The sequence below is a fragment of the Solanum dulcamara genome, chromosome 12 (assembly GCF_947179165.1).
Source record: "Solanum dulcamara chromosome 12, daSolDulc1.2, whole genome shotgun sequence".
Classification (NCBI taxonomy): domain Eukaryota; kingdom Viridiplantae; phylum Streptophyta; class Magnoliopsida; order Solanales; family Solanaceae; genus Solanum; species Solanum dulcamara.
In genome coordinates this window covers 17,129,219-17,147,452 of record NC_077248.1, presented here as the reverse complement: position 1 = coordinate 17,147,452, position 18,234 = coordinate 17,129,219, and the positions used below count along the sequence as shown (strand labels likewise).

Below are 18,234 nucleotides of genomic sequence, written 5' to 3'. Positions count from 1 at the left end.
TGGAGGTATGGTATTAAGAAGAAGGTGCTATTGTGTGCCAAATAAATTTGGTCTTAGATAGGCTTAAAGAATATGGTTTCCTTAGGTACTCTAGTTTCTCTTCCCCACTTGATCCAAATGTCAAGTTAAAAGCCAAGGAAGGACTTGCCTTTCCTGATCCCATATTCTATAGAAAACTAGTAGGTAAGTTGAACCTCCTTATCAATACTAAATAATATAGCACATAGTGTCCAACAATTTGGCAGTTCATGCAAGATCTCAGAGAGCCTCACCTACAAACTGCTTTTCATTTGCTCAGATATCTCAAGAATGATCCAATCTTAGGTATCTTTACGTCTTCAAAACTAGATTACTTTGATCATACTTATTGTGATTCAGATTGGGCAGCTTGAACTTACTTAAGGAGGTCTATCTCTGGTTATCTTGTACTTTTGAGAAAGATAACTATCAGCTAAAAGTCCATCAAACAAGAGACTATATATTTATCTTCACCATAGGTAGAATAGAAGTCATTAAGGAAAGCTATTGGTGGGCTTCTTTGGGTGGACATAATTTTGCAAGAATTGGATATTCCTTTCTCTAAAGCTATTTCAGTACATTGTGATCGTTAATCTCCCCTAACATTGCAAGGAATCAAATTTTTAATGAGAGAAAAAAACATATAGACTTGACAATCATTTTGTTTGAGATAAGCTCCAAGATGGCCTTATTTCCCTTCATTATGTTGTTACTGCAGATCAACTGGTTGTCCTATTCACCATAGCTCTTACTGGTGTAAATCAAAATTGCATCATGTCCAAGTGGGTTATGAGGCAGCATACAAATAAAAACAAAAGCGTTATCGGATTGGAATCGATGACTTAAGCCTCCTTCTTAAGGGTCTTTAAAGACCGGCCATTATTGGACTCTTTTTATGCTTTTTTTCACCACTCTCAACCGTCTTTGCTTATCTTTCTAGTAGCTCTATCTATTGGTACTAGCCAGGGAACTCCCTCTTTATGAGCTACATACTTTATCAGAACCCTATACCGATAGATGCACGAATTACAATGGTCATTGTGCAGAATGCCCTCTAAGCCAGTCGAAGATTCCACATCTGGAAAGCACCTACACCTAATGGCTTAAGCCACTATTCCCATTTCCTTGATGACCCATCATACAAAAGGACGTCGTTAGAGTGAGTGCACTTTCTATAAAGTAAAGGCTCTAAGCTTTGCTCCTTAGACTAATTGTTCACATCGGATCTTAGGTTCTCTATTGCACTCCCTAAATAGGGTTCTTTTCACCTTTCCGTCACGGTACTTGTACATTATCGGTCATTGAGGAATACTTAGGCTTAGAGGGTGGTCCCTCTTTCTCGCATAAAAGAGATTAGAATTCGAACACGCCATGTTTTACTTAGAAGGATCGAACCATGGGAATGAATCTATAGGGCTATCACCTTCTTTGGTCAGATCTTCTAATCTTTTCACAATTATAGTTCAATGCGCCCGCTCCTTTAAAGGGAGACGTCTTGAAAGCTTAACTTATTATTAGAGAAAGTTTTGGAACGGAGTAGCTCACCTAAAAGCAGAGGATCCCTAACCAACGTTTTGGATTTTGGAGTTTTTGCCCCAACCTAGGTTAGGGGCTCGTTAGACCGTAGCTTGATGCTAAAAAACATTGCTAGGCTAGCGCGCTCGCTTATCTCTTCAAGCTCCGCCTCCCTTATTTAACCTCAACATCTATAAAAAAAGTCCTTAGCTCAGTTAGTTATTATTTTCTTAGAAGCCAACTGTACACAATTGTCATAGTGATATAAATACACGTGTAGGTATACGTTTTCCTTTGAGAGGTTTTATTCAACAAAGCAGTTTGCTTTCCTTCCTGTTCTTTTTACACTGATTTCTCCCTCTTTATGAATTTTTCCATTGATGCTTGGTGCTCCAAAGCTTGGAGATCGAACACCGATCCTTGAAATTGATAGGTAACGTACAATAAAATATTCCAAGTTAGCCCATAGATATATAAGCACCTAAATAGTAGCAATCGATAGAAAATAAGCTTTTTTTAATTTAAAAATAAATAACCTCGACATTCTTGCTAAAGATGACCAAAATATAACAGTCAAAAAGAGTAGATTGTGATGGACAAAAAGGAAAAGAATCAAATGATTAGACCCTTTGATGTCTTACTTATATAAAGTGCAGTCAAAAAGAGTAGATTGTTATGGACAAAAAGGAAAAGAATCAAATGATTAAACCCTTTGATGTCTTACTTATACATAGTGCAAACTAAAATCTATGCATAAATGTTATTGTAACAGTAGAAACTTAAGGACAAGCAAATAAATATTGGAATGTGAAAGATGATATTACCTTCATTTATGTGTAGCCTACAATTATGGATAATTATTACCTTCATTTTAATTATGCCCCCAGTCAAACATTATGGCAATTTGGTCTTGATACAAAAATATCATAAATTACATTGTGTATTATATATGCATATTCATATTGGGTAGTGGAAGAGACTAACCGTTAATTATGGCTCCATAACTAATAATGGCTCGACTTGGAAAATTTACACAGATAATAAATTGGGATAGGAAACGTTAGATTAATATAACAACTAAGAGTGAATGTCACTATCAAAGAATGTGCCAGCGGATGGGGTTGCTCCTCTCTAAACTAGAGGTTTTCGGTTCGAACTCTGGATATGAAAAAATTATTGATAGGAAACGCTTTCCACCAAATAGGACTAAACGACTTCAATCCGAATTAGTCGGGATCTAGTGCGGATACTGAACACCAAATGAGAAACCAAAAATAACAAAACCTAGTGTAAATGTCCAAAATTAGTAGAGAAAATGAATGTGCTCAATTTTGTCTTTATTATTTATGATATAATGTATATACATTATTCTAGAAAAAATGTTAAATTACTAATTTTAAACTAAAGGCTAATAATCCAATTTTGAAGTTAAGAGCTTTCCTCTTTTAACATAGTATAGTATAATAATAATATATGATATGATTCATGAGGGGCAATTTGTTTATGTGATTTTGAATTGGTTAATATTAGAAATTAGATTTTAGGTCTTTTCTTTGAGTTGAGGTTTTTTTTTTTGAATTAAATTGTGAATTACATATTTTTTGGAGTTGGAATTTAAGTGTTGTTGATATTCAAATGTTATGTTAAGTTGGTTAGTTCTTGAAGTGAGAATGTGAATGAAAATTTTAGGCCCTTAGTTTGAATTGTGTTTTTTTAATTAGATTGTGAATTGGGTATTGTGTTAGTTGGACTTGAAGTGTTTTTGAAGATAAAATTACGGTTAGAACATGAACTAATTAGAAATTAGAATTTAGGATTTTTTATGTTTGGAAGATATTCAAGTTAGAAAAACTTTGGGTTGAATGATTTTTAATGTTTGGAAGATATTCAAATTATGAACTTGGACTTTAGGATTTTTGAACTTAGAATTTTTTTTTGGTTGGTATAAATTGTGAACTTTAGACTTTGGAACTAATTAGGACTTAGATACTTGAATTTTAGGATACTTGAATATAATATAGAACTTGACCTTAGAACTTGAATTTTGAAACTTGAACTTTGAACTTTGAACTTGAAATTTTTGTTGACTTTAAAAATCTTGTTGAATTGTAATACTTATGAACATATTAAGCTAATTAGAGTTAGACCATATTTGTCACGACCCAAGCCTAGGTCCTAGACGTGACACGGCGAATGAGACACACGGAGGTACCTCACCCAAGCCTCTTAGCATTCGTTAAGTATTCCATTGGTAATGGTAAATAACAACAAGCGGAAAATAAAAATATTTTTCATTCATTTTTTTTGTGTGTCCAAACATACCTCTACTAATAGACTTGGCGAGAGCTAAGACATGTCCCTAGCTCACCCTCAAAATAAGTGTCAAGAAATCCCTTAATAAAAGTCTTACTATTCTACATAACATAAGCTTAGAATAAAAAGGGATGTTGTTCCCAAAACTCGAATTAGCCACGTGGAGGAGGATGAGGTGCGACGTCGGTTCCTACATGGTGATATCATGTAGGCAAAAGTATGTGTTAGTACTTTGAATGTACTAAGTATGTGAGTATACTATGAAATGAAGAACATAAGAGAGACATGAGTAAGCAATATGCATAATGAATGCATGCATAGAACATCATTATAAGAAATCTTAAAATATTCATTTTTGTGGGGAGGTGACCTTAACCGATATTTAAGACCATGAGAGCTATTACATGGAATCAAACATAACCCCTTACGTTGTCACGGGGAGTATACTTTCCAGGTAGGACTCCGTCAACTTTAACATTCTTTAACTTTAACTTTATTGGCTAATTGTGGATCCACTAGCCAAAATAGCCTACAAGGGCTCCTATGTTGGCGCATAGTTAATGCAACATGAGACTTTAATTAAGGACCCCTTAGGTCGAGTCCCCATCTACATGCTACATTCGGTGCTAGGTCAATTCCACAGAATAACATGTAAGTATCATAATGACATAGGCATTGTATAATTTTAGACATCACATCTTCATCAGTGGAATAGCTCATTAAAACATTTCTTTTGATTCAAATATGTGAGAATTGTCCTTTCACATTGAATCCCTTTCTTTGACTAAAAGACCTTACATCATCATTCAATATAAGAAGACTAGGTGGGTTCAATTCATAAACACCTTCAAATACATTTAAAGAATACTTGCATGCATAAGGATGATGGAAAGGCATCAAAATACACATCTTAAAAAAAACCACCATGCCTTAAACCCTTTTTGAACTTTCATATAGGCATTTTAACAAATCATTCATTTGATGAAATTAAGAGTCAATATACATCCATATATGTCAATAAGCATAAAATATATCATAATATATGCATTAAGAGTCATTGGGTAAAAGCCCATGAAGGTTCATCATTAGAATTTGAAATATCAAGTTGAGAAAATAATTGGGCTCCATGGGTGGAAGAACCCATGGATGAAAACCCACATACCTTGAAGAGTCAAATCTTGAATGAAAAACTTGAAAAGAGATAGAGACTTGATCTTCTTGGAGATGGAGGAAGAAGGAGACTTTGAGAACACTTGGGAAGTTAGGGCTTTTTCTTGTTCTTAGAGTGTGAGTGAGAGTGAATGAGTGTAGAAGACTTAGGGCCTCTTAATAGGTGAAATATACATACAAAATGACCTAACTTTTGGTTATAACACAAGAGAAGACTAAAATGCCCCTCAAAATCTGGAAAATGGGCTAAAAACCCTGCTGGCACTATAGTGGCGCGCTGCGCCACTGTAGTGCCAAGCCAAAATGGGCTTAAAACCCTGCAACCTAATAGTGGCGCGTCGCGCCAAAGACCAAACTGCTGAGGCTGCTTTCTGGCGCTATAGTGGTGCGCCGTGCCACTCTAGCGCCAAGCCTAAAATTTCTGGAATCTGGAAAATGGGCTTAAAAAAACCTATAAGTGTTTTAGTGGCGCATCGCACCAAGGGTCAAACTACTGAGGCTCGTTCCTGGCGCTATGGTGGCGCGCCGCGCCACTGCAGCGCCAAACCTAAAATTTCTGCAGTTATAGTCTGGAGTAAAATGACCATAACTTTTGACTCTGAACTCCAAAACTTGCAATTTTGGTGGCGTTGGAATAAAGACTCAAAGACCTTTAATTTGGTAGGTCGTGGGACACCCGGTTCATTACATCCTAGGAGGTATGCTCGTTTGAAGTTGACCCTTATATTAACTCATCCGAAAACTTAATCGATGGGGATTCTTTGGACTTGGCTTAGTGTTAGAGATGTCTTATGACCCTAAACCACATCTAATACCCTTCAAATACTTAGGAATTGATCTCAACTCATATATGAAATTAGAAGTCATCGGGTTCAAGCCTATACGCCTATGAAGAATGGTTCGGGTCTTGACATGGAAATTTTCAAGGCGTTACAATATTCATAGTCATGAACTTAAACTTTAGGAATTTTGGAAGTGGAACTTTGAAATTTTTAGGTTTGTATATGTTTGAATTCTTTAAGCTTTAGAAGTAACTAGAACTTAGACTTTAAAACTAATTAATTAGAACTTTATGTTGTCATGAACTTGAACTTTAATTAGATACTTGAATTCTCCTATTTTAGAACTTTAATTTGTATATACTTGAAACATGTAATTTTGTTCTTATTTAACTTAGAACATCTGACTTGAATTAATTAAAACTTGAATTATTTATAATTTGAACTTAATTATAAGTTGAATTAATTATAAGTTGAACTTAATTATTATATGAATTAATTAATTATAACTTGAATTTAATTATTATATGTATTAATTAATTAGAAATGAATTAAATAGAATTTTAACTTACTAATTATAAGTTGAATTAATTATAAGTTTATCTTAATTATTATATGAATTAATTAATTATAACTTTAATTAATCATAACTTGAATTTAACTAAATTATGAATTAATTAATTTTAACTTGAACTTAACTAATATATGAATTAATTAATTATAACTTGAATTAATCATAACTTGAACTTAATTATTATATGAATTAATTAATTATAAGTTGAATTAATTAGAATTTCAACTTAATTATAAATTGAAATAATCATAACTTAAACTTAATTATTATATGAATTAATTAATTATAACTTGAATTAATTAGAATTTGTAGTCTCGATGAATTGTAGTCATTATGAACCAAAATAACTAAGCTTGAATATATGTAATTTTGCAGATGGATCATCGTTTGTGGATGTATAACATGCATTATAAAGTTGGTGGTGGTTTGAAACCTGAATTTATTAACGGTGTAAGAAGTTTTATCGATCATGTCATGACACTTGATGTTTTAAGCAAAATGGATTGGTTAGGTGTCCTTGTCGTGAATGTAGGTGCTTGAATTTTTTTAATCCAGATATAGTTATGGTTCATTTGTATGGTAATGGATTAAAGCCTAGATATTTTGTATGGGTTGATCATGGATAAATAGATGGATTGAATAATATATTTTATAATCTGCTGCCCGTGGATAAATATAATATGCTTGCACCACATGGTCAAATTAGGATTGAACATGATAGGGTTCTACATGATAGAGTTCAACATTATACATTTCAACATGATAGAGTTCATGAAATGGTTAATGATGCATTCGGGGCTTAAGGTGGGATGGAACCCGAAGGGTATTTTGATGAAACTCCTAATGAAGAAGAAAGATGCTTCTATCAACATTTAGAAGAGGCTAGTCGTCCAATATGTGAAGGGAGTCCGCATTCTGCTTTGTCAGTTGCAGTTAGGTTAATGAATATTAAATCAGACTGGAGTGTTCCTTATTCGGCTATGGACTCAATGGTTGATCTTTTGGGCGAACTGGTTAATCCTGAGTTTAACATACCTAAGAACTTTTATCAGGCAAAGAGATTGGTTTCCAAATTAGGATTATCGTATGACAGAATTCATTGTTGTGTTAATGGCTGCATGTTGTTCTACAAGACTAATAGTGAATTAGAAAATTATAAGTTTTGTGGACAAGCTTGTTATAAGAGGACTCCTACTGAAAAGATGGTCCCAATTAAGGTGATGTATTATTTACCTCTTATTCCCAGATTAAAGAGGTTGTATACATTAATGAGGTCTTCCCCACATATGATGTGGCATCGTGAGTATAGAAGGTCATCGGGTGTCTTCTCACTTCCATCTGATGGAGAAGTGTCACGCCCCGGGAGGGTATCCTAGACATAACCGGCACCCGAAGTCCATTCCTGACCTCCGAGCGAACCACCTGATCCAGTCACATATTTATTCAATTACATTCTCTTAGCGGAAACTCAATTAATTAAATACTATTCGCAATATGAGGGCCGAAGGCCAAGCATTCATCAACCCAACAACAAAAATAATAAGACTCCTTGAATTAACCGTTCAACCTCCCCACACTCCAGTCTATGAAGCCTCTATCCAAGTCTAAAAGGTGCCAATAACAAGTCCATGGCTACCAACAATCAAAAGAAAAGAAATGACAACAAAACTGTACAAGAAGGCTCAATATCCTCTGGGAACTAGGAGGACTCACCAACTAGCTGGGAGTGTAAGTGCATCTTTAACGGAGCGCCGGTTGATGATCTCTGGCACCTTTCGCTGCATCATAAAACGATGCAGGCCAAATGACGTTAGTACGTGGAATGTACGAGTATGTAAAATGGCCGGAGGAAACAACATCAAGAAAGCATCAATATCAACTCAGGATCTTAACTCATATTCATATACATAACAACTCACTCAAATGTCCTAAGTCCAACAAGAATAGTTTAGGCAGGACTAACTCATAGGCCACTTAACTCAACTAACTCGTAGCACTATCAAGGCCTCAATGGGAGTTTCTCTTAACCAATAACCATCACCTATGAGCCGGTGATAGTACAACAATCGGACGTTGTTGCCACGTCCGTCCATACCTTGCCAGGGCATGAACGCCTCCCTAATCATGGATACCATCGATTAGTCAAGTCCTATCATTTCAGGACAATAAAATGAGAAACATCCGATTTAACGGTTCGATCCCATGGGAAGCATCCGACTTTAACGGTTCCATCCCTACCTACGTTGGCGGCATAGTTTCTGGGGTTCGAGTATGGACTATACTCTTACCCGCTTCGGTGCTCGATACTCCTCCCATGACTCTATGCTCATAAGACTCCCTCAAATCATCTCAAATAAGCCCTCACGGCTAGTTTCATGTGGAACATTTCCCACTCATCAACTGTATCCTCATTCTTAACTCAATTTAAGTTATAATGGCAAGTCTCATTTAGGACCTTGTCCACTCATCAATTTTATCCTCCAATTAACTCAATCAAGCCTCATTTAGGTAAGCATTTATGACATCTCCTTAAGACTCATCACAAAACTATGACTTTAACTCAACAATTCAAGTCGAATAATACATTTAAGGAAAATGACTTAAGCAACATAATCACTTGGCTAAAGAGATCAACAAAATATAATAACAAGTCATCTCCATCAAATCATACTAACATAAAGATTTTAGGAATTTCTTATCTCACCAACATCAAAACATATGGCATTAAATAAATAGAAGACAAAACTCACTCAAACATGAACCATACCAAGAAACTACATTTTTCATGGACATCTAACCTCAAAGCAATAGTAGGGCACATGGGTGGACTTAGAGCATGTTTTGGATAGCCTTACATACCTTAGTGAAGATTTGAAGAAAATCTTGTGGTTGGGTCTTCAATGGAAAACTCAAACCTTGAAGCTCTTGGAACTCTTCTTGTTGGAGAAGGATTTGGGGAGGAAGAAGAAGAGAGGGAGAGAGAAGAGGTTTCTAGGGCTTTTAGAGAGAGAGAGTGGGGGATGAAGAAATGATTCCAAAATAGTCTAGGGTGATACATATATAATTTGGGGCAATTCCCAAATTGCCCCTTCTCAAAAGTTCTGAACATAGGCTAAAAATGCACCTGGCGCGATAGTGGTGCGTCGCGCCATTATAGTGCCAGGCTGAATACGCCTAAAACCTGCACACCTCATAGTGGCGCACCGCGCCAGAGACAAAACTACTGAGGCATGTTTATGGCGCGATAGTTCCGCGTCGCGCCTTTACAGCGCAAGGCAAAATTTTTTGGGTTCTGGAAATTTGGACTGAAAAACCCTGCACAACTTTTAGTGGCGCGTCGCGCCAAGGACCAAACTACTGAGGAATGTTTCTGGCGCGATAGTGGCGCGTCGCGCCCTTACAGCGCCAAGGCCATTTCCCCAGCAGTTGCAACCCAGGTCAAAATGAAATTCCTGCTGTGCTAGTTCATCTTAGGATCTCATATCTTTTGACTCCGAACTCTAAAATTTACGTTCTTGATGGCGTTGGAAAGAAGACTCGATGACCTTTAATTTGATAGGTCGTGGGCCACCCAGATTGACATCCTTCAAAAGTTAGGGTTGTTACAAGTCGACCCTTATACGAACTCATCCTAAACTTTGCCACGACGGATCTTTTGGACTTAGCTCGGTCCTAGGGGTCCTTGGTGACCCCACATCACCTCTAACACTTCTCAGTCCCTCAGAGACGCATCTTAACTCACGAATATACTTCAAGATACTCGGGTTCGACCCCTCCCGAACACAAGAAGGGTCTGAATCTTTGGAAAATTTTTGAGGGGTGTTACAAAAAGCATGGAAACATTTTGATAACATGTATCCTGATTTTGTTAGTGAACCAAGAAATGTACGAATGAGATTGTGTGCAAATGACTTCACACCATTCTCTAATGCTTCCTCACCTTATTCTTGTCGGCCTGTATTTCTAACCTTGTACAACCTTCCTCCTGAAATATGCATGACAAGTCCGTATATCTTTCTAAGTTGTGTTATTCCAGGTCCTCGCAATCCTAAAAGTTTGATTGATGTCTATCTACAACCATTGATAGATAATCTTAAACAATTATGGTTTGAAAAAGTATTGACTTACGATATATCAACTAAGCAGAATTTTGTTATGGTGTCATTCAGGAGATTATTGAAGTAACAAATTCAGGTTGGCCTAAAAAAAGATAGTATTTTTTCGGTGTAAGTGGTTTGACCCATCACACAAAGACACAAGGGTGGACCAACAACATAATATAATTGAAGTTAAGCACACCAGACAATACAGAAGTTATGATCCTTTCATCATTGCCAAAAATGCTAAGTAAGTCTATTACGTTCCATATCCATTGCATAGAGATAAGGCTGATTGGTGGGTTGTTATTAAGACAAAGCCTGTGGGAAGAATTGAAAGTTAGAATGTATTGGATGTGGTGTACCAAAATGATGTTGCACTTGTTCAACGACAAGTTGATGTTGAGTTGCAAACCACATTAGAATATCCTCAACACATAGTAGAAGAGGTTTCCAATGATGAACTTATAATGCCAAATGTTGAGGAAGAAGTAAATGAGGAATATAAATCATTTGAGGGGGAAGAATGGATTGACAATGAATATGAGACATCTGAGGAGGACGAATGGAAAGATGACGAAAATGAAACAAGTGAGGAAGAATAGAGTGGTAGATTATCACTAGTATGTAAGTTATTTATTTCTCTAACCCTAAATTTAAACAACTATGTGGTTTTTATATATTGTATTGTTACTTTACATACAGATGTCATCTGGTGATGGTGATAGATCCCGGGATCATCTTGGTGTTAGACATTCTGGTAGAAGTAAAAAGAAGTCTAGGAGACCTGTTGATCCTGAGGATATCCCAGAACATATTTCTTTAGCGTCGGAGATGCAGCACCGCCGAGCTAGTCCTAGTACACATATTCATGTTGTGCCTTTTGGAACTATGGATCCTTTAGTTTACCATAGTCAGTTCTGCCGACCACGTGACACTTCTTCTTCTTCACAGGTCAGATATACTTCATATGATCAGACCTACCAACTACCCACAGAGGTTATTGCTCGACCCCCGAGAGTATCATCTTCTTCAACTCCATCTCCCGGATCTCAGTCTCCTCACATATCTAATCTGAGACTTAGAGATTCTAGTGTTGAGACTGACACTCCCATATCATCACCTACACCTTCTTCTGCTGCTACAACAGAGGCATTACATGGTGTGTTTGAGTTAGCTCATGGGAAGAGGGACAGACTTGGGAGAGTTATGATTGAGCCTAATGGATCCTCGTAAGTTTAATGTTTTATTTATTTTTTATTATTGCTAGATTAATAACTTATTGATGATATAATTACATATTTATTATGTGTCTTGCAGGTGGCATCCTTCGAAGGATGCTGCTAGGGCTCTTCAGGAGAGTGTTAGGAGGCTATATACTGAGCCCTATCACTCTTGGAGGGAGATTCCAAAAAGTATTCGCCAGGCAATGTTTAATGAATTCAAGGTATATATAAGTTTAAATCTAGTTTTTAAAGTTACGTTTAATATTTTTACTATACTTTACTTAACTAATTATTTCACGTTATTCATTTTTTTCAGACTTTATGTACCTGGGAGACAAGGTACAATATGGTCATTGCAACCACTTTTGAAAGAAAAGCGAGCGTCAGACTGTCTAGCTGGCTAAAGAAAGCTAGGGATGATCGAGCACCTTCGAGTTGGATGCTGCCTCATATATTTGAAAAAATATGCCGGTATTGGGATACCGAAGAATTCAAGGCCTTGTCCGATCAAGGAAAAAAAGCAAGAGTCAGCCTAAAGGGTGGCTCGTTGCACACCGGAGGTGCAAAGAGTGTTGGTACGATTCAGAGGGAGATGGTAAGGTTTCTAAATTTTAAGTTTAAATTCATTTTCTGAAATAAATTATTTCACAAAATATTATTTCATTAATTGTATTTTTATTTATAGAAAAAAGATTTGGGACGCACTTCCTATCACCATGAAGTCTTTTAAAAGACTCATGTGAAGAAAAAGACTAATGAGTCGGATTCGGATGAATGGGTGGAGGAAAGGGCGGAACGAACCTATGTAAGTTATTTAAGATATATTATAATATATTTTGATTCTAAGTTTATATATATATATATATATATATATAGTTTGATTATAACTTTTATTTTCTAATATGCAGCAAGATTATGAGCGGCACGTACGTGAGATGGGAGATTCGGTTTAGCTAACGCCTGAACAGTCCACTCAAATTTGCACAGAAAAAGTGGTTGGAGGTAGCCACAAGGGCCGAATATATGGAATGGGCTCTAGGAATAATGTACGACGACTCCAATCAGGTTTAGAAGGTATTGGATCGTCGCGTCAAGCCGAGGCCATTGACGGAGTTCAGATAGCTACAATGTCTTAGCAAATTGAAGAACTTACACGCGCATTGATAGAATCAGAGAAAAGAAGGATCAAGGATCAAAATAGTATGAATGAACAAGTTGAACAAATTAAAGAACAAGTGCTCAACCTTGCCCGTCAGCATTCGCCCCGTTATTCAAGAGAGTCCACTCTGGATAATTCTGACGATAGTGATGAATATATAGCAAATAATCCTTAGGGTTCCCTATGTTTGTTTATGAACATTTTGAATTTTTTTGTCAACTTTGAAACACTTTAAATTATTCTAAATTATAATTTTATTCATTTTAAGTGTTTAATGATGTTTGTTATTATGTATTTTGCAGATTTTGTTTGTTGTTATTTGTGTTTGAATGGGCTGAATTGAATACAATTGAATTAAATTTTGATTGCAGGTGGGCAGCAGAAACTGTAGGTTTTTGGTTTCAAAAGTGTTGCAGAAAAAGCGACGGACAGGGTCCTTTAGTCCGTCACTTTTCTAGTTTTTTTTATATTTTTCCAGAAAAGCGATAGACATGGTCCATTATTCCGTCTCTTTTCTGGTTTCTTATTTTTATATTTTTCCAGAAAAGCGACGGACTAAAGGATACTGTCAGTCACTTTTCTGAAAAAATTTCAGATATACAAAGCGACAGACGGAGACTAAATGTCCATCTCTTTTTATTAAATAATTGCTTTTTAAAAAAAATAAAAAGATGGAGTCCGTCGTTTTTTTATATATATTTTTAATTAAACAAATTAGGAGTGACGCAGTCCATCAACTTTTACAACTCTGTCCGTCGCTCCTTCAAAAGCGTTGAGTAAAAAAGCGATGAAACTGACTGTGTTGCTTTTCCGTTGAGTTTGACAAAAAAAGCGACGCAGTCCGTCGCTTTTTTGTGTCATTTTTTGGCAGTTTTTTAGTAGTAAAAGCTTAATGCCCAAAGATTTCTGTTCTTTGGGTTATAATTCATCATTTTCATCTTCAACTTCTTTAGTTGCTAAAGCTAATAAAGAAAATTCTTAGCCCGGTGACGTGACATGCCTCAATGATCATAAAAGATATTTATCTATTTTCCTTTTTTATTTTTTGGCATTTTTAAAGCATTAATTGTAAAAACCCAAAAGTCATTATTATTTGAGAAACACCATTACTTTGATAGTCTAAAAGTCACTGATCACTGTCAAAAGGCAAAACCATTGTTGAAGAGTCACAAGTCTGTCAAAAGACAGAAGTATTCACTTAGGATTTCATTGCACGTTTTGTTCCTTTTTGTTGCATGAGTCATAGTAATGATATATCGGAAACGCTTTTCAAGCCAAAACCAAGCTTAGATAATATGCAGAAGATTTCCATCTTCAAACTATCAGTGTGTCACCATCTCAATACCACACATTAACCTTTGTCTTTTCGTTCCCAGGTTTGTATTCTATTTTTCCTTTCCTCCTTTGAGAATTGATGAATTAGCAGTTGAGGCAAATTTAAGATTTCAATACCTGTCATTGTGCACATCAACTCTTACTTTGTGATAGTAAACTGCTTATCGTTGTTCTCTATCTGATAAAACAAGTACATGCCCACCTTTTTCTTGTCAAATCTTTTCAGTCATTTGTAAATTAGAAGAAACGCATATCTTTTTTGTGATACTGATTTTCTTTCACTTGATGAATCTCCATTTTTTGGTTAGACTCTAATTATGCATTGGTGGTATTTCGAATAACATCATATCATATACTCCCGCTGCAGTTCTATTTTTTTTACAGTGGACTAAGCATATTCTACCATACTCGATAAAGGTCAAGGAAAAAGGAATTAGTAACCAAAATCATATTCTACAAGACCCGAGAAAGGATAAGGGAAAAATAATGTTGAAACAAAAGCTACTGCGACATTCCAAAAATCCCATGTTAATCACTACTAAAAACAGTCCAAAAAAGGACCGATAAAACAGCGACGGACTGCGTCCCTCAGAAAAGCAACGGAATTTGAGATGTTGTCCGTCGCTTTTTATTTTTTTAAAATTTTTATAATAAAAAGCGACGGACAGAGACTATATGAAAAAAAAATAATTATAAAATAAAAATAATAACAGATTCCGTTGCTTTTAATTGAAAAAAATTAAATATTATTTAAAAATTGCATCTCCGTTTGTCATTTTTTATTACATTTTACTTATCATTTTTTTAAATAAGCGACGGACAGCGTCTCCTGGTCCGTCTCGTTTTTGGTCAAAATAGCAGTTAACTATTTAAAAAAAGCGATGGACAAGGCGACGTTGTCCATCACTCCTTCTGAAATATTTCAAAACAGTGCCCGGCATTTTCTTATTTTCTGCTCTCCCTCTCTCTAAAACCCACCCCTTCTCTCTAAAACTTTCAACCCCCGCCCCCTTCGCCGCCCCCACTTCCTCCCCCATCGTTGCTGTTGCCGCCGCCACTTCTCTCCGTCAGCCTTTTCTCTCCGTATTATTAATAAGGTTAGTTCGTTAGGATTTTAATTTTGAAAAAAAAATAATTTGTTGATTGTTAGTTAATTTATTTCATTTAATTTGTTTAATGTATGTTATTAACATAGTTAATTTGTATAAGTGATTTTGAATTGGTGAATGTTAGAAATTAGATTTTAGGTCATTGCTTTGATTTGGCTTTTTTTAATTAAATTGTGAATTGAATATTTTTTGAGTTGGAATTAAAGTGTTCTTGATGTTCAAATGTTATTAACATAGTTGGTTAGTTCTTGAAGTGAGAATGTGAATGAAAATTTTAGGGATTTAGTTTGAATTGTAGTTTGTTTTAAATTAGATTGTGAATTAGGTATTGTGTTAGTTGGACTTGAAGTATTTTTGAAGACAAAATTAAAGTTAGAACATGAAGTAATTAGAAATTAGAATTTAGGATTTTTTATTTTGGAAGATATTCAAGTTAGAAAAACATTGGGTTGAATGATTTTTGATGTTCAGAAGATATTCAAGTTATGACTTCGACCTTAGGATTTTTGAACTTAGAATTTGTTTTGGTTTGTATAAATTGTGAACTAATAATTTGGAACTAATTAGAACTTAGATACTTGAATTTTAGGATACTTGAATATAATATAGAACTTGATCCGGATGAGTGGATGGAGGAAAGGGCCGAATGATCCTTTAAGTTATTTAGCATAATGTATAATATATTTTTATTCTAACTTTTATTTTTAATACATACATACATATTGTCACACCCCGAGAGGGTACCCTAGACGTAACCAGCACTCGGAAGCCATTTCTGACCTTCGAGCGAACCACCTGATTCAGTCGCACTATCATTCAATCACATTCACTCAATGGAGGGTTCAATCATAACATACTATTCACGACATGGGGCCGAAGGCCAAACATTTCTCAACTCGACAAAACAAGTATAATAGGACTTCTCAAAAATAGCAGTCCAACCTTCCCACGCTCTAGTCTATGAAGCCTCTATCAAAGTCTAGAAGGTGCCAATGACAAGCCTATGGCTACCAATAATCAAAATAAAGGAAATAGCAACAACAAAACTATACAAGGAAGTTCAACATCCTCCTCAAACTAGGAGGACTCACCAACTAGCTGGGAGTGTATGTGGATCTTCAACGGAGAACCAGTTGATGAGCTCTAGTACCTATCGCTGCATCATAAAACGATGCAGGCCAAACGGCGTCAGTACATGGAATGTACAAGTATGTAAAATGGCCGGAGGAACAAACATCAAGAAAGCATCAATATCAACTCAGGATCTCAACTCATATATATATACATAACTACTCACTCAAGTGCCCTAATTCTAACAAGAAGTGATTTAAACCGGACCAAATCTCATGCCACTCAACTCAACTTACTCGGAGTACTATCATGACCTAAATGAGAGTTTCTCTTATCCGACAACCATCACTTATGAGCCAGTGATAGTACAATAATCAGATGTCGTTGCTACGTTCGTCCATACCTTGCCAGGGCATGAACGCCTCCCTAATCATGGATTCCATCGATTAGTCAAGTCCTATCATTTCAGGACAAATAAATGGGAAACATCTGACTTTAACGGTTCGATCCCATAGGAAGCATCCGACTTTAACGGTTCCATCCCTACCTACGTTGGCGGCGAAGTTTCTAGGGTTCGAGCATGGACTATACTCTCGCCCGCCTAGGTGCTCGACACTCCTCCCATGAGTCTATGCTCATAAGACTCCATCCAATCATCACAAACAAGCCCTCACGGCTACTTTCATTTAGGACTTTGCCAACTCATCAACTCTATTCTCATTTCAACTCAAAAAGTTCATAAGGGCAAGTCTCACTTAGGACCTTGTCCACTCATCAATTCTATCCTCCAATCAACTCAATCAAGCCTAATTTAATAAGCATTTATGCCATCTCCTCAAGACTCATCACAACTTTATGGCTTTGGCCCAATAATTCAAGTAGAATAACACATTTAAGGAAAATAACTTATACAACATAATCACATGGTTAAAGAGATCAACAAAACATATTAACAAATCACCTCCATCAACTCATATTAACATAAAGATTTTAGGAACTTCTTAGCTCTACAACATCAACACAAATAGGATCAAATTAATAGGAGACAAAACTCACTCAAACACAAACCATACCAAGAAACTCTATTTTTATGGACATCTAACCTCAAAGCAAGAGTAGGGCACATGGATGGACTCAACCCATGTTTTGGATAGCCTTACATACCTTAGAATAGACTCTTGAAGAAACCTTGTTGTTGGGTCTCCAATGGAAAGCTTGAAGTCTTGAAGCTCTTGGAACAATCTCTTGTTGGAAATGGATGGGAAGAAGAAGAAGATGAAGAAGAGAGTTTTTTAGGGATTTTCTAGAGAGAGAGTGGGGCTGAAAATATGTTCCCAAAATGGTCTAGGGTGATACATATATAATTTGTGTAAGTTCCCAAATTACCCCTCCTCAAAAGTTCTAAAAATAGGCTAAAAATGCACCTGGCACGATAGTAGCGCATCGCGCCATTGCAGCGCCAGGCTGATTACGCCTAAAAAACCTGCACATCAGTTAGTGGCGCGCCGCACCAACAACCAAACTACTGAGGCACATTCTTAGCGCAATAGTAGCGCGTCGCGCCCTTACAATGCCAAGGCCAAATCTTTTTGGGTTTTGGAAATTGGCTTGTAAACCCCGCACACCTCATAGTGGCGCGCTGCGCCAGGGGACAAACTACTGAGGCGTGTTCCTGGCATGATAGTGGCGCGTCGCGCCACTGCGGCGCCAAGCCCAGTTTTCCAGCAACTGTAACCTAGGCCTGAAAATCCCTACTTCTAGTTCATCTTAGGATCGTCATATCTTTGGACTCCGAACTCCAAAAATTACATTTTTGGTGGCGTTGGAAAGAAGACTCGACGACCTTTAAATTAATGCGTCATAGGCCA

At 36.3% G+C, this 18,234-nt stretch overlaps 1 protein-coding gene across 1 annotated transcript in view; it reads right to left on the bottom strand.

Annotated features, from left to right (window-relative positions):
• Positions 1–13,977: 13,977 nt before the first annotated feature.
• LOC129875648 (uncharacterized) overlaps positions 13,978–18,234 on the bottom strand; it is a 38,948-nt gene continuing 34,691 nt past the window's right edge. The window contains exon 6 of the mRNA XM_055950932.1: positions 13,978–14,025. Coding sequence (XP_055806907.1) covers positions 13,978–14,025 — 48 coding nt within the window. The remainder of the gene's footprint in view (positions 14,026–18,234) is intronic.